General features: G+C 45.1%; 3 protein-coding genes across 6 annotated transcripts; 2 read left to right on the top strand and 1 right to left on the bottom strand.

Annotated features, from left to right (window-relative positions):
* Window positions 1–334: 334 nt before the first annotated feature.
* On the top strand, window positions 335–2,071 carry gins1 (GINS complex subunit 1 (Psf1 homolog)). The gene is made up of 7 exons (XM_062463622.1): window positions 335–566; window positions 691–755; window positions 979–1,077; window positions 1,249–1,339; window positions 1,427–1,543; window positions 1,670–1,744; window positions 1,893–2,071. Exons 1-7 carry the CDS (start codon window positions 492–494, stop codon window positions 1,959–1,961), a joined length of 591 nt encoding a protein of 196 aa, XP_062319606.1. The 5' UTR covers window positions 335–491; the 3' UTR covers window positions 1,962–2,071.
* On the bottom strand, window positions 2,069–21,842 carry ninl (ninein-like). 3 transcript variants are annotated; one of them, XM_062463617.1, is made up of 28 exons: window positions 21,688–21,842; window positions 20,439–20,647; window positions 20,083–20,179; window positions 18,553–18,752; window positions 15,186–15,252; window positions 14,515–14,705; window positions 14,256–14,411; window positions 13,006–13,173; window positions 11,761–11,897; window positions 11,140–11,280; window positions 10,694–10,868; window positions 10,129–10,239; window positions 9,919–10,008; window positions 9,359–9,500; window positions 9,059–9,127; window positions 8,861–8,985; window positions 8,380–8,744; window positions 6,554–8,086; window positions 5,922–6,026; window positions 5,737–5,806; window positions 5,303–5,587; window positions 5,031–5,144; window positions 4,785–4,931; window positions 4,486–4,635; window positions 4,138–4,251; window positions 3,730–3,939; window positions 3,495–3,608; window positions 2,069–3,279 (listed from the first exon to the last, which is right to left on the bottom strand). In XM_062463617.1, exons 2-28 carry the CDS (start codon window positions 20,619–20,621, stop codon window positions 3,088–3,090), a joined length of 5,451 nt encoding a protein of 1,816 aa, XP_062319601.1. In that variant the 5' UTR covers window positions 20,622–20,647; window positions 21,688–21,842; the 3' UTR covers window positions 2,069–3,087. The 3 variants fall into 3 exon arrangements, with proteins under 3 accessions (XP_062319601.1, XP_062319603.1, XP_062319602.1); XM_062463619.1 differs by lacking the exon at window positions 6,554–8,086 and having other exon boundaries at window positions 21,688–21,841; XM_062463618.1 differs by lacking the exons at window positions 14,256–14,411; window positions 14,515–14,705; window positions 15,186–15,252; ... (2 more) ...; window positions 20,439–20,647; window positions 21,688–21,842 and adding an exon at window positions 13,693–13,844.
* On the top strand, window positions 21,794–26,198 carry LOC134022251 (ferroptosis suppressor protein 1-like). 2 transcript variants are annotated; one of them, XM_062463621.1, is made up of 9 exons: window positions 21,794–21,813; window positions 23,425–23,599; window positions 23,690–23,805; window positions 23,888–24,004; window positions 24,129–24,221; window positions 24,381–24,489; window positions 24,820–24,972; window positions 25,208–25,408; window positions 25,664–26,198. In XM_062463621.1, the coding sequence occupies exons 2-9, from the start codon at window positions 23,428–23,430 to the stop codon at window positions 25,813–25,815; spliced, it is 1,113 nt and encodes a 370-aa protein (XP_062319605.1). In that variant the 5' UTR covers window positions 21,794–21,813; window positions 23,425–23,427; the 3' UTR covers window positions 25,816–26,198. The 2 variants fall into 2 exon arrangements, with proteins under 2 accessions (XP_062319605.1, XP_062319604.1); XM_062463620.1 differs by lacking the exon at window positions 21,794–21,813 and adding an exon at window positions 22,387–23,155.

Here is a 26,198-nt window from a genome sequence, read left to right as displayed (position 1 = left end):
AATTAATATTCAAAAGAGTTCTGTCAGTGAGAAAGTCTAAACTAGCTTCAGGAGAATCTAGTTTAGATTATGATGGGATATTGATGAACTCTGACACTTTATTGGCATCTTAACAATAATCGTCTTCTGACACTATGTCAATTGTTTTTAGGATTAACATTATACTGACTATATATTCCTTTCCCCTTCCTGAATCCAACATAAAATTAATAATTTATGGGCAAGAAATTTTACTTTTCGCATTCAAAAAATATATATTTTTTTCGTTTCTTGACCTTTATTTTGAATTATTTTTAAAGACATCAACCGGAACTCAGACGTTGGCTTCACTCTAAAACGATAACAAACCGTCACGTGACGTAAATCTGGCGCGAAAAAGACTCGCGGTCAAATGAAACTGAGAGCGTAAGACTAGCTTTAAGACTTACAAGGTGTAAAGTAAACATTCAATTATTTTATGTGACATCTTATGCACACATTTGGTGAGAAAAATGTTCTGTGAAAAAGCGATTGAGCTCATTAGAGAACTGCAAAGGATGGGTGATGGTCAATTGCCAGCGTTTAACGTAAGTTGCAAGCTAGCTAGTTTACTGACTACACATTCAGGGTGTCTGAGGCAGAGCAGATCATCGTTGTTTTCCAGCATTGTGACCACTGTCGTCTAACCAATTCCATTATTGCCACTGTCAGGAAGATGGTATTAGGCAAGTACTGGAGGAGATGAAAGCTTTGTATGAGCAGAATCAAAGTGATGTGTAAGTGACTTTGACATTATACTTGGTTGTCATTCCCGAAATGTATGCTTACTCTGATAGTCTGATATCAGACGCATAATCATAATAATAAGCATAGCGTCATACTAGTCGACGGTGACTATGTTCATATTAGTGGTTGAATCTAACTTAATAAAGTAATAAGTATGAGACAGTTTCCACGTATTTGTATTTTTATACTGATGAATAATATGTTATCTCAAAGTAATGAAGCCAAGTCTGAGGGCCGGAGTGAGCTGATTCCAACGATCAAGTTTCGTCATTGTTGTCTGCTAAGAAATCAACGCTGCATTGCTGCTTACCTGTGAGTATTACAGTTGACATTATATTAGTATAAACATCTATTCAAAGTAGTCCACTATTATATAGTACTGTAAATCATATGAGTAGACGTACGTGTTTCCTTATAGTTTTCCTACTATCCAGCAAATGTGTAGATTGTTAATATATTGTCATTAATTCCTCTATGATATAGCTATGACAGACTGCTTCGGATCAGGGCCTTGAGGTGGGAGTATGGAAGCGTGCTGCCCACAAATATTCGCTTCCATTTGTGTGCAGAAGAGGTAAGAATGTTTAACGTAAGGACTGGCATTGCTTTCAGCACTTTGTTTATACTCCTGATATTACATTGCTTTCGGTCCAACGTGTAGTTGGAGTGGTTCAACCAATACAAGAAGTCCTTGGCCACCTTTATGAGGTCTCTTGGAGGAGAGGAAGGACTGGACATAACGCAGGACGTGAAACCCCCTAAGAGTCTGTACATAGAGGTAAGATAACCAATCAGCCCTACCTTCACAACCCAGATTGTAAACCACATGGGAAATGTTGGAGTCTTGCCCTCTAAACAACATATATAATAGTTTTCCAAGTGAATGTCAACTTCTCTCTCAAAGGTGCGCTGTTTGAAAGATCATGGCGAGTTTGAAATTGACGACGGGACCATAATACTTTTGAAGAAAAACAGTCAGGTACGTTGAGACCGCTCATGCCATGTGATGTCATGTGATCGCTGTCACATTATTTGGATTTCCTGATATATGGTGTTTACCTGTGAAAAGTGCAACCTTTTGAAAGGTTATAAGGTGTGATGTTGTTGTCTCGCCTCTCGTTCCTCAGCACTTTTTGCCACGTTGGAAGTGTGAGCAGCTGATTCGTCAGGGAGTCTTGGAGCATGTGATGTCATGAATGACCAACCCTTAGTTACTGTAACTGTGTGTCCACTTGTTTTGAGTCCACTAAACATGCACAATATTTAGAAAATGTGCTTTGAAACAAGACAGACTTCATGTATGGTTGGGGGACATTTATTACTTGGTCAGCTTGTTTTTACAATGATTCAATGATTGTGTAGTGCAGGACAATTCCAGGTTACATTATGTCTCTTTACAATAACTACAGTTGGAGCACCATCTTGTAATTGTGTTCTCAAATAATTTAGGAATCAAACTGTTGACTGTACAGCAGTGCAATACGATTGAAAAATGTGCAGATTTACAAAAAGGTGTTTATCAAAACTTTACATCTAATAAATACTGTGCTTTTGGTTGAGTTTTATATTTAAAAGATTGTAACAAACACCTCAATAAAAAGTGATTTCCCTTGAAGTGTGAGCTATTCAATCATGTCTCAGCCTTTCACATATAGTACCACTCACCTCATACAGTCTCAGACCTCGCATAAGTATAGCACCTCGAAGTTTGGTGATAAACCTGGAATGTTATTTTTACACAATCTGGTCATTCACGAAGTAACTACAGTAACGATTCTGGAGGATGGTCACAATGAACCATGGTTAACTCAAAACACAAATGTACCCTTGCCTAATGTTTTTCTGCTATTGTCTATACATGCAAGTTGGGCTGCAATTAACAAAGTACATACAGTATCTTAGAACCGTTGAAATCAGTTGTGGTTGGGAATAAAAAAGGTAAAATGTCTTTCAAAGACCAAATAAAATACTTAAGACTGACCTTCATTAATAAGGGCCTCATATTGTTGACCTCAATATAATGGTAATAGAAAAATATACCTATACACATAAAACAAAACCACATGTATAATACCCTGGTGGCTTACACATCAGATGTTATTTTTCCACTGCTCTACAGGTACACCCGTGCTTGGTATGTGCATTCACATCAGCCGCCTAATGGAGATGGACGTTAGGCGAGATGTTGTTGATACTGAGCAATGATGGTTCACTGGGACTATCATCCAATACTGAGCCAGGTAAGAGGAGAGGGACGGTGTTTCACAGTGGTCAAAGTCTTTGGGGAAGTTGGCCGGTCCTCAGCAGCAGGAGGGCACGTTCCTATGCCGTGAGGGAGGCGGGAGCAATCTTACGAAGGAGTTTGTTCAGGGAGTTGATCTTCTCCTCCAACACAAAGTTCTTTTTCTCGGCACCCTTCTGTCGTTGCTCCGTGACCTGGAGCGCTTTCATCAGTTGGGAGTTTTCAACATATAAATCCTTAAGCAAGAGGTCTGACTTAGCATTTTTTGCCAGCTGTGGAAAAATAAATGTACAGCAGATAAGAGTATGAACCATCTAAGCTCTGGAGTCAGTTGTCAACACAGTAATTAACTGTTTAATATGAATTTAAAACCGACAGTACTTCAAATACATATGGAAAAAGCATGTCATTTCTGTGAAAAGGGTACCAATGAGTTCTGCTTTCTATTTGCTAAGTAAAGAAGGATAGCACTATGTTGTTCACTGACCTGATCCTTGAGCTGGATCACTTTCTCCTGCAGCATCATGCGGACACTCCTCAGCTTGGTCTCCACCTCTTCCATACGCTCCTGCATGTTCTCCATCACCTTCTCATAGCGCTCCTGCACACGGGCAAAGAGCATTGAGATGAAACTTCTTTCAGTCCCCCCAAAAAGTGAATGACGGTGTACCCTAAAAAGCCAACCCGGCGCTGACTGAGTTCCTTGAATGTGAGGTGACTACCTGCTGCAGGCCCAGCTGGGCACTGGCCTGCTTGGCTTGTGTGCGGATGGTCTCCGCCAGCTGCTGCCGCCGGCCCTGCTCCTCGGCCAGCTGAGCCTGGAGGTGTGCCAGCTGCTCCCTGGACCCAGCGCCCGCCTGCTCCCTCAGTTGCTGCAACTCCCTGGCGTGGTGGGCCTGGGCCAGGCTCAAGGCTGAGTCAGCTCTGAATGCCTGCACAGAAACATCCAGTGGGGTCATGGGTAAAACGTCTGAGGGTTTGAGAATGCTCAATGGATTCATTCATTAGTCGATTTAAGTTCACAAGTGAACCCGGTTGCTCAGTGTGATCCAAGGTAATCCAAGGTGCTCGGTTTGGTAAAGCTAGCTAGTGAAGCGTATGGATTTGCCCATTGGGTGTTCATTGTTCACCTGGTCTTGAACCTCCACCCTGGCTGCCTCCAGCTGTTCCTGGTGGTTTTTGAGGGTTAGGTAGTCCTCCGTCAGCCTCTGAAGATCCACATCCTGGGTCTGCAGCTCAGCCACCTGCAGGAAGCAGACCACACTCAACCTCCATCCCATCAACATGACTATGAGGATCTACTGCCGGTTGGATCCATGCATTTGATTCATTTAGCATTTTATCCAAAGCATGGTACAATGGAGGATTTGAACCCTGGGACCTCTTGATCTATACCTACTGAGCAATACCCATCCCATCAACGGTACATCCATAGCCATGGGCACAGGTCAAGCAGTTGTCTCCTCTACCAGCCTCACCCTGTGGAGCAGCTCCTGGTTCTGGAGATGCACGTGCTTGAGCTCCCCCTGGAGGGCCAGGGTGGCCTCCTCCTCGTGCCGTTTCTGAGACAGCCGCAGCTCGTCCTTCTCCCGGCTCAACCTCGCCATGTCGGCTTCTAGCTCCTCCACCTGGGGTTCGTCGAGGTGGGATTCCAGGGAACAGGTGTTGGATGAGTAAAAGTGTGACTACTCAACAATCGCTCGAATTAATCCTCGTTTTATGATGATGTACATTGCTGATATTTGAGCCGTGACACATCAGTGGTGCAACATGGTACCTTGTCCTGGGCTCTCTGCAGCGTCTTCTGGTGGTTTATCAGTTCCTGGCTGCGGCTGTTCTTCTCCTGACTGACAGCCTGGAGCTGGGAGCGTAGAAGCTCTGTCTGAGAGTCCAGAGAACTTACAGATTCTTGGAGCTTCTCAACCTGTCCGTAAAAACATGAACCACATTCAGCAACCAGGAACATGGGACACAGTTCTGAACATAGTTTTGATGTCGCCCATCAAAGACGGTTGGTCTTGACCTTCAGGTTCCTCTCCTCAGCCTCCCTCAACAGCTTCTCCTTGTCCTTCTCTAGCCACTGGTACTTCAGGTTCAGACTGGTCAGCTCCGATTCCACCTCCGATAAACGCTTGAGCTAGAGAATGATACAAGAACCAATTCACATTTCCCTCAGATATGAGATTCCCCACACCTCAAACCCATTTTTTCAACTGATTTTTTTTTAAATTCACACCAAAAAGGGTTAAATACATTGTTGACATTAAAATACCCCAACACAGAAGGGAACCACACCTTTTCCTTGGCCGTGGCCAGCTCCCTCTCCAGCAGCTCCTTGTCGTGCTGCCAGCCTGCCTGCAGGTGGAGCCTCTCCCTCTCCTGCTGGGCGGAGGTCTCCTGGAGCTGCCTCGCCGAGGCCGCCCCCTCCTCCTGCTGCCGGGACACCTGCGCCAGGCGCTCCGTCAGCATCTGCACCGCCCCCTGGTCGGCACGGAGACGGGAGCTCAGCTCGGCGTTCTCGCTGCTCAGCTGCAGGTTGCGTCCGCTCAGGTCCAGGACCTCCTCGCGGTACTTGGTGTTCTGGGATGGGGAACATGATTCAGGCGTGTCATTCGACGTGGGTTGGCGGGGTAAGTGTCGTGGTCTCGTGAATCCCAATTTCGGATGGTTGAAGATGAAGGGGTTGAGCCCAGTGAATGATGGTGGAGTGGATCCTGTCACCCACTGACCTCTTTGTGCAGTCGCTCTTCTTCTTCTCTGCTATTCTCATGTTGCCGCTCCATTTCATCCAGTTTCTTTCTGATATGAGAAAAGGAGATACAGGATTTAAAGAAGATAACATCCACTGCAATTTACGTTTCTAGAGTTAAAAGGCTCGTTTGTCTGTAGGTGGTAGTAAAACAGACTGGTTTACTTCTTTTTGTTGATCACCTCCTCGAGTCTCTGGATATCTTGTTGCAACATGACAAGTCTGTCCTTCAGTGCAGTATTCTCAGTATTGACCTCATCCAACTGAGTCCTGGAAATCAGGGATTAGGAACTGAGGATTGATGACATGTGCTACAATACCGTAAAACGCCATAAATGTGCATGAATACACAGAACAAAATATTCAGTTGAACTAATCATTTGAAGTGAAACAGAGCAGTCAACATAACTGACACAAACATGACCATAACAATGCGGTTATTCATCCAATAGATCATCTATAATCATGCACTTAGGTGAAGATCATTCAGTTAGAGATGACGTAAAATGTTAGTGCATTCCACGTGGTTAACATTATAGGGTTTGATGTCGAAGCACAGCCTGCAACGTAGATGTGGTAAAAAAATACGCATTTGATGATCATTCCAGGAGTTAATCAGAGAGACACTACCAGTGGATAAAGTGATTGTTTCTTTTAGATGAGAAGTGCTGGTTGCAATTAGTCATTCAAATCACAGCCCTTGTGCTTAGGGCGCGAACACGCCACAACCAAGGCAGGTGGAAGTTAGTCGTCGATGGATGGTTTGATTTCCGGCAGCTGGGCTGAGCGCCACAAACCTGAGTTGACTGGGTGGGCCCATCACCATCTCCAGAGCAATGACCAGTCCCTCCATCTCTACTAGCTGCTCCTTCATCCTTCCCTTCTCCCACTCAAAGGCCTCCTTCGCACCCTGCAGCTCTGCCTGGGAGTCCAAGAGGGCTTGCTGCAGCTGGTCGGAGCCGTCGTCAGCCTGTTCCCGGACGGAATCCGGCTCTCTGTCCCCGGCCTCCGACTGTGCGGTCAAAAGTTGGACTTCATCGCCGTGCTTTTTGGATAAGGCCTCAGCCATCTCCAGCAACTCTGTTATCCGCTTGTTCTCAATCCGAAGGTGATCCTCATGTGTGGTTTTGGCTTCGAGCTGGGTTCTAAGTTCTGACACATGGTCGTTTGCGTCTTCCTGTCGGGATGCGAGGTATTGGATGTGGCTTCTGAGTTTTGACGTCTCCACCTCCATCTCTACTATCTGGGAGGAAAGCTGGTCTGCCAGCCGGATGTAGTTTGTATTCTCCTGCGTAAGATAATCGCTTTCCTCCCGTTCTTTGTCCAAGGACAACTGGATGTCTGTGACTTTGGTCTGTTCCAGCCTTAAAGTCCCCTGGAGACTCATCACTGCCTTTTCACATTCTTCCAACTCTTTAGTGACACTGTCAAGATTCAGCTGTAAGTGGTCAACAGCCATTGCCTGTTCTTTCAGGTCCTGTATTAACTTGGCCCTGTCTGTCCTTAGGGATTCTAGTTCAGAAGTCTGCTTTAGGTGACTGGCAACTTTATTTTGGAGTGCCACCTGTGCGCTCTCCAACTCCCCTCTGAGGGAATCTATGCTTTGTTCTTTGGCCCTGAGCTGGGCTTGCTGTTGGACAAAGGCGTTGGACAGACGACTGCAATTCCCAGCAATGACCTCCTTGTCCTGGCGAAGAATCTCCGATTCAGACTGGAAAGTGTCCCGCTCCTCTTTTAACTGCGCCATCCGAGCGAGGTGCTTCTCCTCCCTCTCCCTGACCCCCCACAGCTCCTCCTCAACCGAGCGCTTCTCACATGTCAGTACATCCACCAGGGCCTCTGAAGACTTCAAGCCATCCGCTCCATCCTCGACGTGCGCCGACACGACCTGCAGCTTAGCCTCGAGCTCGGAGCACTTCGCACGCCAGTCTTCCAGCTCCGCCTCCAACCGGCCGCAATGCCTTCGACACTGACCCAAGCTGGCCTCCAACCGGTCGTTTCGCACGTGGCCGTCTTCCTTCGCGGCGAGCTCCGCCCGCAAGCCGCACGCAAGCTCCTCAAGCCTCTGGACCTCCTCCCGGTGCTCCTCTTCCAGCCTGGTCCTCTCCAGGGTCAACCGCCCGCAGGCGTCCGCCCGCTCCCGGCCCGCTTTCTCCACGCCGGCCAGCGTTTCCGCCTGGTGCTCCTGCTCTCGTTGCTGCAGCTGTGCCTCCCAGGCGCCCCGCTGCTCCTGCAGGCGCTGCCGCTCACAGTGCAGCTGGCGCAGGAGGCCGCGCTGGGCCTCGCCGTGACGCCGCTTCGTCTGACACGCGCGGCGCTCCAGCTCCTCCCTGAGCACACGGCACAGACGCTAACGGCCAACCCCGCACGCATACAACTTGGGGCTAAATTAGCCGCGACGGCTACATGGCTAGGACCTATCTGCCTGCACACCATTGGTGTGGGATGGTGGGATGAGTCCAGGGTGTTATGGGAGTTAAAAGGGAAAAGCTGTAGGGACTCGTGCAAAAATTACATGTGGATAAAGAATTATAACATATTTTAACAAACACAGGGGAGAGGCTTACCAACACTGATGTCATTTTTTTCCCCCTCCAAATTTCAAGGAATGGACAACACGTACCTAACGAGCAGCACTTCCTGGTCCATCTTAAGCTTCAGCTCTGCCTCCAGATGGTCTTTCTCTGAGGTGAGCCTCTGGACCAAGTTGCTGATCTCTCTGGCGTAGTTCTGCTCCAGTTCAGCCTGCTCCCTCTGGGCCCTCCGTTCCTGGTCCGGCCCCCAGCCCGGCCCCCAGCCTCCGGCGCTGCTCTGCAGCTGGGCCTGCATCTTCTCCACGGCCTCCTTGAGCTTCTTCACCTGCTCCTCGGCGTGGGCCTTCTGCTCCTCCAGCTCGCTGATCTCCACCTTGAAGCCCTGGGAGATGTCCTTGCGCTCCACCTCCATGTTCCTCCTCATGAGCTCCAGGTTGCGCTCGTAAAAGTTCACCTGCGGAAAGAGGAGAAGGTTACTGCGGTTGAATAGGTATGTGTTTACGTTTCATTATTTGTTTACGTTTCATTAACCTGAGCGTAACCAATTCTTAGTTTTTGCCGTCTCCATACCTTGGTCTCCAGCTCTATCTTCAGGTCCTGAACCTCCTGACTGTGTCTCTCCTTGAGTTGCTCCATGGCGAGCTCTGTCTCTATACTCACAACAGGGCCAGGCAGACTCTCCAGAGAACCTAGGCCTGAGAACACACACAGTCAGAGACCAAACGACTTTACAATGACAGAAAAAAGTCTGGGATTTAAAATTCTTACCATTCTTGTTGGCCACTTGTAGTGTTTTCCTCGCAAGGGGTGATGTGCCTCTCTTCATGTCAGGGTCATCTAGAAAGACAGTGGATAAATGGCGGTAGAAACCAGAGTGAAACTGAGTAACTAGAGAATGACTACATGTTCAAATTGGGCGTGTGTGAAAGAGGGCGTGGACATCTGCTGGGGAAAGGGGGGGGGGGGGAAACAACTTTGATTTTGTCTTAATATTGGTGAGTGTACAGCAAATAAACATCTACATATCATGAGATTGACAACGTTTTTGTTTTTGTTTAGTATTTTTACCCGAGTCTGACTCAGTGGTTAGAGAATGTTGGCTGGCCCAGGTGGATGTGTTGTCCCTCGCTCGCCTGGATCTCTTTCCTGTCCCCTGGCTCTTCAACATCTCCAGCTCTGAGTTCAACTCGTCATTCCTGTCTCGCAGCTCCTATGACACACACACACACAACCAAACCTGTCATTTAGGAGGAGTGGTGATGTTACACAACCAAAACACATGACTCCACTCTCCCACAAAAGGCACTGCAGACCTACTGACTGAGCAACACCCTTGCTCACAGTCTATGAAGATGCAGAGGCACATCAAACCACACGGCACCCCTAAAAATAAAACCCTTGCTCACCTTGACTTTCTACTCTCCCAGAGCAGGAGGCATTTGGATCAAAATCAGTGTCATCATTCAACCGCAAATTTACCACAGATGGCCACACAGTTCTTTGCTTCACACTGGTGATTTACCACAGATAGCTAAACAGGCGACTGGAAAAGCGAATCGCTTCTCAGAACATTTAAGTATATACACATAGGCCTCAAATATCTACAATACAGCTACAGGCACTCTTACCCAGCACTGCTGTTCGTACTCCTTAATGATCTCAGTGAAGCGCTCCTCCTGGTTCAGCAGCCCACTGCTGTTTGGATCCAGGCTCCCAAACTGTCAATCAGCCACAACAGGAAGCCATTATCAATAATTCAGCCCTTGCTAAACAACAAAAGCTCCCTAGCCAAGGTGTGAGTTACCACAGGGTGATATCCCTCCCCTCCTGTGCCTCACCTTGTCCTGTAGGAGCTGGTCCAGATCTCTCTGCAGTCTGGAGACAGTGGTCTCCGCCTCACTTAGCTTCTCCTTCAGAAGGCTCACCTCTTCCTCCAATCGGCTGTTCTCCTGAAAAGAAGACAATATTTTACTACTTTGAGTCAAACAGGAATAGAAATAAGAACTTAAATATATTGTTGGGAATGTGATGTACTGTACTTAAGAAATTAGGTCTCAGGTGGTGGTATGTCTTTGTGAGTGTGTGTGTGCGCGTGCGTGTGTGTGCGTGTGACCAGTGCAAGTGAGAAGGTGCCTGGATATAGAATGTCATTGGTCTAGAGGTGGGTGAGGAACCTAAAACTAAATCACATGGGATCTAATCTAATACTCTAATTTAAACTCCTCTAAAGCAGAGGAGGGAGATAAATACCAGGGTGAACAAGGGTAACGTTGATATAAGAAAGAAACCCAGAACATAAACCACATTTACCATGTATATTTCCCATGAGTAAAGATATCAAAACTCTAAAAAGTGCAAAAAGGTTAAATGTAGAGTCGTTTAACATGTGTGTGGGCCAGTAACCTGAGTGGCATTGAAGGTTTCCTCCTGCTGACTGGTTTCCTGTGCCCTCAGGGCCTCCAATTCCTCTCGCAGTTTGGTCCGCTCATGCTCCACCTGCTGCAGCAGGACTTCGCTCTCCTGCTCCGATTCGCTGCGCAGGGCAGTGAGCCTATCGCGGAACTCCTGCTCTAAACCCCTGCCAATAAGAGAAGGCTCAGAATAGACGGCTCCGAAACCACTTCCTAATGCCATAACGCTCTGTACGACGGGGCTGCGGTTTTTGGAGATCAGCACATAGCATTTGTGCCTGATAGATGGTTGACAATTCGGCTCTAATGGCATGGACAAATGTAGCCTAACTGGTGTGTACCGTTGACAATACTTTTCGCATGCGTGACGCGAAAATGCATCCATCTTTCGAATAAGTCACGTGCACGCCTACACACGGCGGTGCGAGCGGGCCTTACTTGATCTTGTTTTCATTCAGCGACTCCATGCTGGCATGCCTGTCGTCCACCTCTCTCACCAGCTGGAGGTTCCTCCTGTCAGCCCACTCCAGGTCGGCCTTCACCTTGTCCCTCTCCCGACACGCCTGGTCCGCCAGGACCCTGGGAACGCGCAACAAACTCACGCTTAGGCGTGAAGCCCGGCAGAACACACACTCTATGTACCACCCTCTTCGCTGGCTGGAGAGAACCTTATAATTAAATTGAATACATAAGGTTATCAGCTATATATCTCTATAATATAATGGGTAGCCATTTACAAAACCACAAACCAGTCCTTGTTACAATGAAAAACGACAAAAACACCAAAAACCATCACCTCTAGATGGAGACATAGTAAAAGATGTCAAGTAAGAAATGGGTTATGTCAACATAATTCACTCTGTGCTGTGCATCACTGTGTGTCAACCATTGATTAACCCTATGGCACTGCCAAACCATGAAATCAATCAGGAGGCTGACGCCAATGACCTGGTCTCAGTTTCTGGTCATTGGACATAAACGGAAATGAACAGAGGAGGGAAATCGATGCACGAAGGGCTGTTCCTCCGTCACCTCTACGGGGGTGCAGAAAGAACCTACTGGAGGAACTGGATCTCGTTCTTGTAGGAGATGAGGGCAGCCTGGTGGATGCCATTGCCGCTGACCAGCAGCTCATTGTCCAGGGCCAGAGTTAGCTCAGCCAGACTGACCCGTTCCTCCAAAGGGAAGTCCAGCGTCTAGACGGGACACACAAGCAGACATATTGGACTGATGCACCCGCCGTCTGGTTGTTAGTGCAGAACGAGGTAGGGTTTGGTTTTAGCGGACCAGCACCATTAGAACTGGGTCAGATTAACATGGTTCAGGAACGGTGTAACCGCTCAGGTAATGTGATGATACGGTTCCTCAAGTCTGCGTACACGTTTGGTGTCCAGGATATGACACGGGGATTCCAGATGAATGTGTGTTTATTCAGGTCATGGTTCACATGCATGTATCACAAGCCCAGTTACAGTATGTATCCAGCACTGTCATTAAAATGTGTACTTTAAGTTACAGAATTATGCTAGTTCAAATATCCCTGTTGATGTATCCAACTCAGGGGGCATTTACAAAGCTTGACATAACAATACCTTTACCCCAGAACCCTCACATTCAACTTTCATATTCCAGGCCAAAAGTAAGAGAGAAAATAAACACATTTATTCCTTGAATAAAGACATTTTAGTTTTTCAAGTGGTTTATGTAATACGCATTTGAGATTCTGTTAGCACATACGTGTATTGTAAACAAGACTGCATCTCCGGAATATGTTGCACTTCAAGACATGATGCTGTTTTTGTTGCACTGTACTATGTAATATTGTAGCTGAGACAATATTGTTGCATTGTGCCTGGTAAAAGTACAGATTGTTCCTTGGCTCTAAGCACCAAAATACTGTTGCAAAGCAGTATTTTGGTGCGAAGCACTTCTGATCCTACATGTTCTGCTCTATGTTCTGTATGCCCAATTTGTGTTGCTTTGGATAAATACTTCTGCAAAATTAATCAAATGTAAAATGTATGTGAGGAAAAAGCTGTCTGTCTTAAGTCACACCATTTCAATGACCAAATAAAAGTCATAAAGGCAACATTTCAAGAGCATTTGTGGAAAGAAGTATTAACAATGTTAGAGGTTGTTTGTATCCATGACAGCAGGACCCACCCTAAATAAACCTCACAAGAGAAAGTTCTAGCACAAAATGATCATAATCAGTGGTTCAGAACCCAACACAGGTTTCCTTTCATGAGCTTATCTAACAGCAGAGCTCAGACCGCGCCACTGGCTAACCATCGTGGTACTGACCTGGAGAATGTCCTTGCTGTTCCGGATCCCTTCCTCGGTCCAGAGAGCGATGACCCGCTCCGGGCTGGTACAGCCCGACCCGTCATCCAGCCGGCTCAGCAGCCGCTGCCCCACGGTGGCGGAGAGGAGCGAAGGAGAGGTGGAGCGCACCGCCCGCTCCTCGAAGGCCTGGGACAACATGGAGGTATGTTGAGGTATGAGAGAGAGAGAGAGCTGGAACGGTAGCTACTCCGCCAGAGTCCTGTACCCACAGTCCAGACAACTGTAATGCCACTTCACAGCTGGGTCTAACTGGCAAACAAAGAAGTCCTTGAGGCTGGAGAGGGTTTGTACTGTCTCGCTAAAAACACCTCCTCCAGTCCAGGCAACCTCCCCACTCAGGAATAGCTTAGGCTTCGGTCTGCATTGTGTACTACAAGGCGACCACAGACAAAGGCGCTTCAATGGTACGAATCAAATGATTTCACGCGCCACTAATGAACACCCTTTTTTTTTTGTGGTGTCGTAACCCCCTAATCTGGCTTAGCCTACTTTCAATGCCCATGTGCTCACGACATGTATTCCACAGAAACCAGTTTCGAACATGGAGGGCGCATTTAGGTCCTGAAAAGCCCCAAGACACACAATGGTGTCAAAGAGCTGCTCCATTCCTCCACCAAAGCGGTTCCTAAAAAAGCATGTAATCACCTGCCCAAAGCTGGGTCTACAGGACCGTAGGTTTTCCTTCACAGCCCATGTCAACAGACCACAGCCAGATATCAGGCCCGAGCGACAGTACATTATCTTCAAGCTCTGGCGTTTTGTCTTGGCGTTCGGACAGCCATTCAGCAAGAGAATGCTGAAAAGTGGAGCTAAGCCCCGCCCACAGTCATCGATTACTTGATTGGCAGCTGCTTGGAGTGCCCTAATTGACCAATGAGTACAAATGGAGCTTTACTTATTTTTGGGATCAGGCAGCAAGACGTTCTTCTCCGCTACGTGGTGTCAGTGTTGACAGACGTGTTCTTGTGCATCAATGTTTGCGTACATGCCAACTAACATGTCAAATATACCATTTCTTTTCAAACTAAATAGGATGAACGGGTCGATGGATTGCCTTCGGTGTGCTCCATACAAATCGATAGCATGCAGACATGCCCTAAAAAGGCATGTGAGCATCTGGATGTCTGAATGCCCCCCCCCTTATTTGCTTGCAAATGTGTGTGTGTTTACACACAAGCCCAGTGTTTGTGCGCGTGCATGTCTCTGACCTGTATAAGTGAACGCTGGGTGTTGGGGCGTAGGGGAGTGGAGGATGAAGTAGTACCAGGGACTCCCCCCTCCCTGAGAAGGCCCTTCTGGAACTCTCTGAGACTGACCCTCCCATCCAGGTCAGTGTCTAGCCTCCTGAAGAGAACATCCAGCTCCTGCAGAGGGTGACAACATGCACGCGTTACAACACCAGCCTCACCCAGAATCCTGGCATCAAAGACTCAAAAGTCATGGGCCACAGGTTGAAATGGTCCAGACCTCGGACTGCAGCTCTTGTAGACCCAGGTGGTCACACACCAGGGACAGCTCCTCCTTGTTCAGAAAGCCCCCTGCTCCCACCCCCAGCTCCTCCAGCATCCCCTTCAGTTGGCTGTCAACCGTCTCCAGCCGGGGCCCTGGGGAGCGGAGCAGGCAGTCTGAGCTGTCCTGCTTCCTTCGCTTCTGCTGGCCTGAGAGAGACACATAAACAGCGACAAATATCAGGATAGCCCTGTACAGAGCGTACTGTTGGAAAGTCTACCTGGAAGGTTGCTGCTAAATGTTCTGTTCATCCAAAGTCGTACGTCATTGGATATGTAAACAGTTGTAATAATAACGGTGACCTGTGTTTTTGAGTTCATCTAACCTACCGTCCAGTTTGCAAAGGTTTAAAAAGTCCCATATTCTAATTCTTGTGTTTGATTGGCATCTTCAAACTACAACCTCCTTGCTTCAAATCCTCTTATACACATACTATGGGATCCACATGCTATGGGATAGACTAAACAAGATGAAGCATGTGATGTGTTGAGCCTAGTACCTCTGCTTAATACACCCGTTCTGAAGATAGTTTACCCAGACCAGCACCAACCAGGAACCAGAGGTCTCCGTGTGGTTACCAAACACCTCTGTCAAACAAAATCGCCACATCTCTCAAAAACAAACCATACCTTGTGCTTCAAAGCTTTGGTGGATGGGTTCCTTATGACTTCCAGTTTCCTCGTCCGATTTGAGACTCTGCAAGTGAGACATTGATGATAGTCATGGATCAGAGTGAAGCTTATCTCGGATGCTAATACACAAACAATGCCATACAAGTCAATGTTTGGAGTCTATGTTCCTAGCCATCTAAAAACCAGTTTGCGCTGAGGTTTGTTATAAGAACGTGTGTGTGCGTGTGATGCTTGAAGCATGTGTGTGAATGCGCCTGCAAGCATGAAACAGTGATAGCACTGAACAAGTACGGTATTAGCATGGTGCGATATCAACAGACAGCACAATGAATTTACCATTGGGAATTCCTACCCGCCAACGTTACTTCTGCTGCACTGAACAAGAACAAGCAGCAGATTGTGGTTGCAGACTCTGGTGCAGACCAGTCCTCCCCAGCAACATATGGTGCCTCACGCTAAAGGGCTTAGAGGGTCTCCTTCGTGTGTGTGTGTGTGTGTGTGTGAGAGAGTTTGTGTGTGTGTGTGAGTGTACGAGACCTTAACCTACTGTATCCTATGATTCATAACAATCCATTATAAGAGGCAATGTTTAACTATGGCTAACCTTTAACCAGTTCTCTTGGCTACTCCAGTTCTTTCCACAAACCTCACCAAAGGGTGATTGAATTTTAGCCATCTAATAGTATCCTTCCCAAGCTTTAGAGCATGTTCCTGGTAATTATTTTAAACGATGATTAATTCATTATTCATCAAAGCTACTCCCTGTAATTACGGCACATGATATTCAACCGAATACAAAACGCTATAGTATACTAACAAATCTTATAAGTTTCATATTCTGTGGTCATCTTGCCTTTCTCTGTCTTTCTGTTGTGTTTCAGCGCCAACCAGTGGTAGAATAAGGCAAGCACCAAAGCAGTTGCTGGCTTTAAACACAGAACTGCAGTTTATATAATAGAAAATCCTCCAGTTATCTCTCCAAAGTTAGCTCAGCAGTCGAATTAGATATCTGCAACTGTAAGGGGAACACACAGGCATCCAGGCAAAATGCATTTTGGTCTATGCATTTTGACTTCCTACTGTATCATTTCGATCAATCACATGAGATGGGTCTTAGAATGGTACATGGAATAGGTATTGATTTCATGCTCACATCACAGTATGAATCAATGTGGGCATCGCCCCAGGCCCCAGCCTCTCATCAGAACACAGGCCGCTCATTCACGGGACAAGCTACCATCCATATCCATCCGCTTTAAATATTGAACACCGTTGCGTAAGGACCAACGGAAAGGTTCTTTACATGCGAACACCGTGTCGGTCTCAGTATTTGTCCACCCATATCTCTTTGTCTCTCTGTCTCTCTCTCTATTTGTCTCTCTGTCTCTCTATTTGTCTCTCTGTCTCTGTGTCCATCTGCCAGGGTTTGGTTGTCGTGGTTGCCACTTTGGGGCTGGAGGGCAGCACTGTGTCCCGTCCTACACTGACCAGCAGCTTAGAAAATGTAAACAAACCATGGAGCAACACAAGATGGAGGTTTCTGGGGTGGTCGACTGAAGGGACTCATAATCCTCTCGACAACCTGCCAAGGGATTTACCGTTCCAAAGTAATCAATGTAAGCTGGAGGGTCAGCATTTGATGGATGAAAAATGACAGCTACTCTCAGAAGCTGACACGTTCTGTCTGGAAAACGATCATGCTAAAGAATATATAAGAATTGGTGCTGAATGAAGCCTAGTCTGTGCATGGGGCACCATACCATCATCCCTGCACTGAGAGAGCTCTCTTCGAGGCGTTTGACCTTTGACACGCGTTATGACTCAAGGGTTATGATCTCTAAATAAATCATACGAAGTGATGTAAAAGGGGAGATAAGTTCCTGTGAAATATTCAACGGCACGCGATTCAATTATTTACACAACAACAGGCAGCTAACAAAATACAGCCAGGATACTTCCACAGCAGTATGTTTCAGGCCAATACGATTTGAAAATGAAGAACCAAAAAAATAGGCCCATGTTGACTTTCGTCTATCTAATCACAATGGTCAGCTACATCTACAGTGCATGTCTGTATATAAGGCCCTGTTTGTGTTAACCAACACTATGATGGGGAGGCTGCCGTTCTCCCTCTGTCCTCTAGCAGCAATCCACGCAGGATTAAAGCCTTCTTATGTAATGTTCCTGCTGGAAATGTTAACTATTTAGAAGAGATTATTGGTCGAAAGCTTAATGAGAAACATGGTGTGGGAATCTGAGAGACAAAATGAGAGAGACACTTGGAGAGATGCGGACAGAGAAAGAGAGATGGGTTGAAAGAGAGAGGTAGGGAGAGAGAGAGAAGGACAGAGAGGGAGAGAGAAGGACAGAGAGAGAGAGAGAGAGAGAGAGAGAGAGAGAGAGAGAGAGAGAGAGAGAGAGAGAGAGAGAGAGAGAGAGAGAGAGGAGAGGGGACAAGATGTAACATCCGAAGTGATCCGAGATGCGAAGAGGTTACATAAAAAGCTTTAAATATTTCACAGGTCGGGATTCTAAAACAAGGACAGTGTTGTTTAGAAGCAAGCAGCAGTGCATAGCTGTCCGTCATGTATAGCTTCGTATCATATTAGTATATTCGGATCAATATCCCTAATACGTAGCAATTAGCAGAGATAAGCATTGCCAGCTTCCCAAAATACTGTAGAAATCAATATCAACACGAAAGGATTCCAGTCATTCTTCCAACCCTCTCTGAACGTGGGCTGCTAGAAAGAGAGCGGAGGGAGAAAAAAGGGGGAGCGGGGAGAAAAAGAGACAGAGAGAGGCAACGAGAAAGAAAGAAAGAAAGAAAGCGAGAGAGTGCATGCATCTTTGATCCCCAGCCAAAGCCAACACAGAGGGGTGGTGCAGGGTGGGGGCCAGCCATGAGGTCTGCCAGTAGCACATTCCTCATAATCCCACTTCCTGAATGTGGAGCGAAGCCGGCCCCTAAAACCGCTCCAACCTCTCTGAGACCCAGCTCCCTTGCTCAGGTATTCAATGGTCTGGAAAGCACTACACTGCTGGAAACATTCAAATGTAAGGAAGCCAACAAATTGCAGGACATTGAGACACTTGATACGGGCGTCACCCAGAACTAGCACAATGAAAGTCATTCATGGGGTACACGTGTGAGAAATAGAGGTGGACGAGATGGGGATTTCTCAGCCCATTTAGGCTTGGACTAGCTGGTGCACACTACACTCGGCAGAGCCCAGTGCCCAGGCAGAGGAGGCGAAAGTCAGCAATCTTCGTGTCGGTTTCTCAGATTACAACGTAGGGCCCAGCATATATAAACACAGCAGGAAGGAAATGGAGAAGGAGGGAGGGAGGAGCGCCGCCTTACCTCCACGCTCTCCAGGGAAGTGGAGCGCCGCAGTTTGGCCCTCCTAACACCGGCTGGGGACGAATCTGTTTGCTCGGCCCTGAAGGTAGGCGACTCTTCCGAGTCCGCCGTCAGCTCTGCTTCGGGCCTATCGGGTCGGGACCTGCGGCCATAGCGCTTGGTTCCCTTCACAAACTTGGGCTTCACCTCCTCTGGGATGACTAGAGCGACCGAAAGAAGGAGAGGACAAAAAGTATAATTGGCAAAGAAAGAAAGGAATGCTGTGGTTTTATGGTCTGCTCTGACTTTTCAGCTCTATCATTGTTAGTTATACAGTGAGCACAATTGCAAATATAGCCTACTCTGTCTTCTGTAGTATGGCGAATGAGCTACAGCCAGAACTCTGAGACAGTGTCATTTAGATCCCTGTCATACAAACTTGTGGCTGAACATGCCCTTTAAAAATGGGCCATATATGAATTCTGGTCTGCAGGGCCCAGCAGCTAACTTGCCACACACATTCTAGAACAATCCCAGGGAGAAGAAAGGACACTGCCCTCCTTGATTCAACTAGTTCACAAAACTTCACATTCACTTAACTAAAGACCTAGCTAAATGAAAGGACACCACATCCCCTGGAGCTAGACCAGACCCACTTAACAATATGAGGTCAAATCTTCTCCTTGATGGACACATTACATTGAGGGTTAAACGGTGCCTTCACTGATAGATGCCTCAACACAGTATCCCAAAGGTAACATCAGCTCAATGTATTTAGGAATTTATTATTTGAGTGTAACCATTAGCTGATGCTTAAGGTTATGATTAGGACAGGTAAAAGGACCTTCAGAATATGTGGATCAACACAGAGAAGGATCTTCATAAAGTTATGAACTTAATGATGCCAATATTTCTTTTCAGAACCAAATCAAATTTACGATTCCAATTGAGAATATGTGTACTGTAGAAATTAGCATGGGCAACACTTTGATTAACATTTTTATCAAACACAGGGATTTTCAAGCTGATTTGGAAGTCATGTGTCAGCAAGCCAATTTTAGTATAGTAATTAACGCCATTTTCATAATGGTATTGCTAAATCTCAAGATGCCCACACCACAAAGGATAAAATATGACACAAAACTCCACAGACAAAGATTAAACAAGTTTGGATGATTTCCTAATGCCCTGGGAAGAAATCAGCCTGTTGGGTCTCCACCATAAACCTACAGTAGTCTAAGCAATATCTCCAATATTGACATTTTTGTCAAGGCTGATAGAAATTGCCTTGAGGATCCCTGTTATCTTGCAAGACGGACTCTTATCCATGGTGACACATTGTTTACATAAAGCACTCATCTTATCCACATCTTGGCCCCATCATAGGAGCACAAGGACAATAAACAGAACTTGCAGATTTCAATGCACGTACAACCCACTGATAAGCCCCCATGTTAACAAATCTACTTGCACAATGGCATGGCCAACATTTTTTGGAACGAAGACCAATCATTTATGAATTACTTTAACACTCAGTGAAAGTTGTTTTACCTGGCTCTAGGTAGCTACTCTCTTCCTCGGAGGTGCTGAAGTCTAGAGAGCGCGACAGCACTGCTACAAAACCCTCTTTAAACTCCTCAAAGTTAATCTGCAAAAGGAGACAGTTATTTAGTTGTGTCAGCCGCTATCAGAGACATCGACAATTGAGCAATCAGAGACTCTTCTAAAGAGAAAGAACAACATCCTTTTTTTCATGCTGCAATTGTAGTTGCTGGGAATTCAAAAGAGCTGTTGGAAAAGTATTCTAGACATCTAGTCAACACCTATTCAATTAATTCAATTACATCATATAGCACTATCTAAAAGCTATTTGCGTCACATATTACAGTAGCACAATAACTCAATACCCGTGCACAATGGTGCGGTCCAAGCAGAGTGTCCAGCAGTATAGGAAGGTGAGCGTCCAGATGCAGTTTATGGCAGAGGACAGTCAGGTCTTCCTTGTCCAGGTAGCCAGTGCCTGTGGTATCACAGCTGTCAAACTCCTCCTTCAGCTGGGCCACATAGCGGTTCTGCTCCTCCTCATCCATCCCACAACATATTGCATTGACTCCAGCTGTTGAAAAGACAGTGGTTTGTGAGACCTCCAGCACTCAGAGAAGGAGCAAAACAGTGCATGGTTCAGCCTATGGCCTTCACTCAAACTGTATAAATGGAATATATATTTAAGATGAAGTGAGCCTCTTCGGTTTAAAGCCCAGGCCTTCTACATATTGGTATCTGCTGCTTTAAGGCTTGGAATCAGTCCTTGGGAATCCTCCAACCACAGGATAAAACATCTGCCCTAGTGGTTGCAATGTCCTCAGAAAGTATCCAGCTATTGGCCCGGAAATCCACAGCTTAAGTAAGTTAGGTGCTGTATGGTAAATAATGTACAGTTTCATTTAACTACCCTCATTTTAAGATACTAAAACAAGCTGTCCTATATCTCATTAGGCTACATACCACAGGGGTGTACGTCTGTCACTGATTCAAATGCGTGTAGTAACATTTTGTATACCTTTCGTACAATTTCATTACTTTAAATGAGGATGGATAGCCTATTTATGTTGTGATGTGAATTGCAATTTAAACAAACCTACATTCAAAATACAATAAGTGTACATGATAAGTTGCCTTGTAAGAATGATTGTTAAACGGTTTGTAAAAACCAAATAAATTCATTCTAATTTGGAAATAAAGATCAGAAAACTGACCATTCACGAAAAAGCCTTTGAAATGGCGCTGTCATTTTCAGTAGGGTACCTCATTGAAGTAGCTTTACTGAATGTATTGTTCTGTTAACATGCAACCTGCTAATTACTGTTCAATCTGATATTTAATGGGCTGCTAGAGGCAAATCATTTAAAAAATGTTTCTGTTCCCTGGAGGTGAGAGGGTAAACTTCACCATGGGAACGGGGCGCCATAGAGAAACAAAGCGCAGGGAAACTTAAATAGGGTAGTTTATTCTACTAAAATGTTTACCAATTAAAAAAATACACACGTTTTCGCATTTCACATAATTTAAAAGGCTTTTAGTACTTGGCCTTTGGCGTTGAATCAACTATCATCTTAACAAAACAATTGTCTTTTACGATTAAATGCCTGCTCATACCCTCTCAGAAAGTCCCCACAAACAGTCCAAGAAAATTTCACGAATCGTCCCTTGTCGTATGTTTCCTCATGATGCGGACCGGTGCGGAAAGAGTTCTACATCTCGAGAACTTATCCAGCTGTGCCAGTAAGTCGCTTACATGAATTGTCTAGCTGACGATGAGCAATGCAGTAATATACTGAAGAGGCTGGTACTTAGAGGTACCGAAAGCGAGGCTATGTTGATGTGTGTGCTGCTGTAGTTGAACACAGCTCACTAGCGCGCCGAAAGTAGCAGAATGGAATGATAAAAAACTGTTGTTTGTTGCACACATTCACCCATTATCACTAGACACAAAATAAACTTCGACTATACCATATTGACATCCTCTAATTTAGGAGTTTTTTTAAATTTATTAGACTAGGCTATATCATGCAACCAAAAACCATTGCATGACGTTATATAAATATGGAAAAAATAAAACCGTTAGATATATGGACCTCCTCTTTTTACTTGGTTGTGTGAAAAACAAATGTTATGTAGGCCTAATTCATTGTGCTAAAATAGCAACAATCTTTTCGAACACTTGGATTATGGATTCAATAAAATGGAACTCCATGAACAACTGGCGTCGAAAAGGCGAGTAGATTAGAACCATTGGAACGATTGATTGGAATTTGTCCTCAAATTACGTCACATACTATGCGACTCAGCGACTGCAGTTGTGGTGGATGAGTGAAACATGTTGCTTTAGCTTTGTGCAGTGACTGTTGAGCTTTTTCCTTATCTTTCTGATAAGTGTCATTGATTCAGGTGCTATCGATTGGGCTATATATTTAGCTGTCGATGTTCTTAAATGATTGCGTCATCATGAATACTGTCTAAACTAAATGTTGAGTCTGGCTCAATGGTGCAAGACAACGTGTCGTTAAAGCGCCATGCGTGTGTTTGTTAGCAATGATAAACAAACATATAATCACGGTACCACACGTACATAGCCTACTAAAAAGTGTATCTAAACATACAAATTGAAATAATTTCTAATCTATTGAGGACATGAAAAAGTGGGAAATACTTCCAGTCCGTGTTAGAAATATCTTGCAAATATCCTCCCACCAGAGCAGTAGCCTACATTGAGACCATTTTACGCTCTTCTAATAAGAAAGCTGTTAAAACTGTAGATGTGTGTGCATCCTTTAATTTATTTGTATGATTCATCATTTCTTGTACCCCCTAGCATATGTAACCGTTATTTGTGTGTATACTGCTTGTTTGTATAGGCCTACTGCTTGTTTGTATAGGCCTACTGATCTTTCTACAAAAAAAGAAAATCTTCCCACTTCCTGAAACGCTGCTATTGGAGGAAAATGAATTCTTGTATAATAGAGGTGCTTCCATTGGTGTTGACAAAATACTCTGATGTGTTGAAAAGTCTCTTAACGAATTTGGACACGGCCGATTACAGTGAGACATGGGATCCTTGTATTCGGTAATTGTTTTTCTTTCTAAAATAATCGTATAATTTTACGAGGTTAAGAGCACATACATTTACAATTGTTGTTTGATCTTCATGAATGTGCAATAATATAGCACGTACGTTTTTGTTTGTCTTTTTAAATTTCATTTAATTTCTCCAGGGTCTGTTCGGAGTTTTACTGCAATGAAAAGCTTTCGAACTCAAAAGTACGAAGCTTGCCCATCTAGTTAAATTGTATTATACATAATTGTTTGTAATATTTTTTGGTTAACTTTTCACAGATCATGGGTGGCCAAATATCTATGGACGGTGTTCATGTGGTTGTAGTCGGCGGTGGTTTTGGTGGGATCGCAGCAGCGCAGCAACTCAAGTACAAGGGAATACCCTTTACTCTCATTGACATGAGGGATGCCTTTCATCACAATGTGGCCGCACTGAGAGCTTCTGTACAGAGTGGTATGCATCACATTGACTCTTCACCTAAATCTCACTCATTTAAACATAGGCTGCTTAATAAATCAAATTTTATTGAGTAATTTCTTACAGGCTTTGCCCAGAAGACCTTTATCCCGTATGCTGAAACATTTGGAGAAAGTTTTCTTCAGGGTCGTGTGGTTCAGGTGGACCCTGTCTCTCAAATTGTGGTATTGGATGGAGGGAAGGTAAACATACTTTGTAGCACTTTGTTAAACTCAGTGCATGTTATGTGACTCTATATGGCAGATTTGTTTGTTTATGCAACAGGAAGTGAAATTCTCTCATCTTATACTGTGCACGGGCACAGACGGACCCTTCCCTGGGCACAACACTGTGGTCTCATACCAGTCAGCCATTCAGAAGTATGAAGACTTTGTAAATGAGGTAGGGTCTTAGATCAGTCAACTACTTCATATATTGACTTGTGAATCAAGTTCCCTTGTGCTATATTGACATGCAGAAATGTTTTCTTTGTTGAATGCTAACATAGTTTCTTCCTCTTGATAAGATCCAGGCTGCTGGCTCAGTCCTCGTGATTGGGGGTGGATCCACAGGTGTGGAGATGGCTGCTGAGATCAAAACTGAATACCCAGACAAAAAGGTAGAATGCATCCCACAGACTCAGACTCACGATACTGGAAGACTGAAAAGGCTTTTTTAAATACTCCAAATCATCATGTAGAGACCATTCAAAACTACAGACTTCAAACCGAATCCATAGTCATGTATCTGTACCTCATATCTCTCCATATATGTTCAGGTGATTCTGATCCATTCTCACATCGGAATGGCTGACAAAGAGCTGCTGCCCAGTGTCAGAGAGCAAGCCAAGGAGGTGCTGTTGGAGAAGGGAGTGGAACTTGTACTGGGTGAGATGTAATGCTGAGGGCAGTGCCTGTCAGTGCCAAAAGCTGCATAGTCAGAATGAGCTTGCATGGTTATGGCAATGTACAGGAATAGATAAGGAGGTTTAGGATTCCATTCAGCTACATCATCACAAGATCATGGAGGAGGGCTCACTTTTCAAGTTTTTTTAAAAATATTTTTTTTAAATCTAGAGAGCAGTTTAAGAATTTTCACAAGTTTTTTATTAATTGATATTCCCAATTACTATATTCGTCTTTAAATGGATTGTTTACTCATTCAACACATTTATTACCCAGTGTATCACTATTTTTGATAAATCTTTTTATTTCCAGGGCAGAAGGTGTCTAACTTGGCTGAGCTGGATTTGAATGTGTTCAAGAAGGATACGGTTATTACCACAGACAAGGGTTTGGAGATCACAGCAGACCTTGTTATCAACTGCACAGGGTCCAAGATCAACTCCTCAGCGTATAGCTCAACTTTGAGTATGTTTGTGTGAGAGATAATGGATTTGTCTACTGTATTCGTTGCCACAAGAGGGAGACATACTGCCTTTTATACTCATGTCCTCTGCTGTTCTAGTCTTAACTGGCCTCACCTCACCTCAATGACCTGCAATGGTTGTGGTTCTTATTGTATGCCCATGTTTCGAAAGGCCGATTTGGTCATTCAAATCTTAGATCCGCTTATCGTGCCGCTTACCTGACATTGCCGTTTCAGACGGATGCCTGGAAGAGAACGGAGCCTTGAACGTGAACGAGCATCTGCAGGTGGAGGGCTATGAAAACGTGTACGCAGTCGGGGACTGTACCAATCTCAACGAACCCAAGACTGCATATGCCGCAGGACTTCACGCTGGGGTTGCCGTTAACAATATTGCATATCGTTTGGCTGGAAAGGCTCAGACAGCCTATCACCCGGGTAATGTAATATCACACACCACTGAGCTTCTCATGCCTTTGATCATAATTGATACAACTTAAGTTATGACTGTCAGCTTACACCTGATATTACATCTAATATCCAACATCCGTTGATGTCAACCACCCATCAGTAGAATCACAAGTCATCCCCTGCTAGTTTATTGCTACACCAACTACAATGCATTACTGTACCAGTTCTCCAGTCGTGTTTGAGCCATGTGGTCTTTAATGTTTTTTCCTGTCATATCTACAGGCAGTGTGACAATGCTTTTGGCTATGGGCCATAATGACGGAGTAGGTCAGGTCAGTGGCATGAAGCTCCCTCGCTTTCTTGTCGCCAAGGCCAAGAGCAACAACCTGTTATTGTGGAAAAGCTGGAGGGAGATGGGCCAAACATCCCCTTAATCTCAGAACATTCTAGTCTTCGAACTCAAATAGTTGTCTGCCTGTACTGCCTGAAAGGAGATTAGTGCCTTAGTATCAAGGATAGTTTTACGATGCACAAAAATGGACTAAGTTATTAAACCAGTCTTTATAAATTTTGTAAAAGTAATACACCTATAAAACTGAATACTTTCCGATCGTGAATCTAGACACTAACACACACTAATACTGTAAACGTTCAAAGGATAGGAGTCAAGTGAGTAAAAGCTTTACAGTTTGTCGAAACAGGGCCACACAATGAAGTGGTAGTGTTGCCAAGTTACCTGCTGTACATTCACAGATTGCCACAACAAGAAATTACAAACAGTCCATCTTTATTATATTAAAGTTAAAATGAAAGTCCA

The sequence above is a fragment of the Osmerus eperlanus genome, chromosome 6 (genome assembly GCF_963692335.1).
Source record: "Osmerus eperlanus chromosome 6, fOsmEpe2.1, whole genome shotgun sequence".
Taxonomy (NCBI): Eukaryota; Metazoa; Chordata; class Actinopteri; order Osmeriformes; family Osmeridae; genus Osmerus; species Osmerus eperlanus.
Note: the sequence above shows the minus strand (reverse complement) of the source record. Positions and strands in the feature narration are given on the sequence as shown.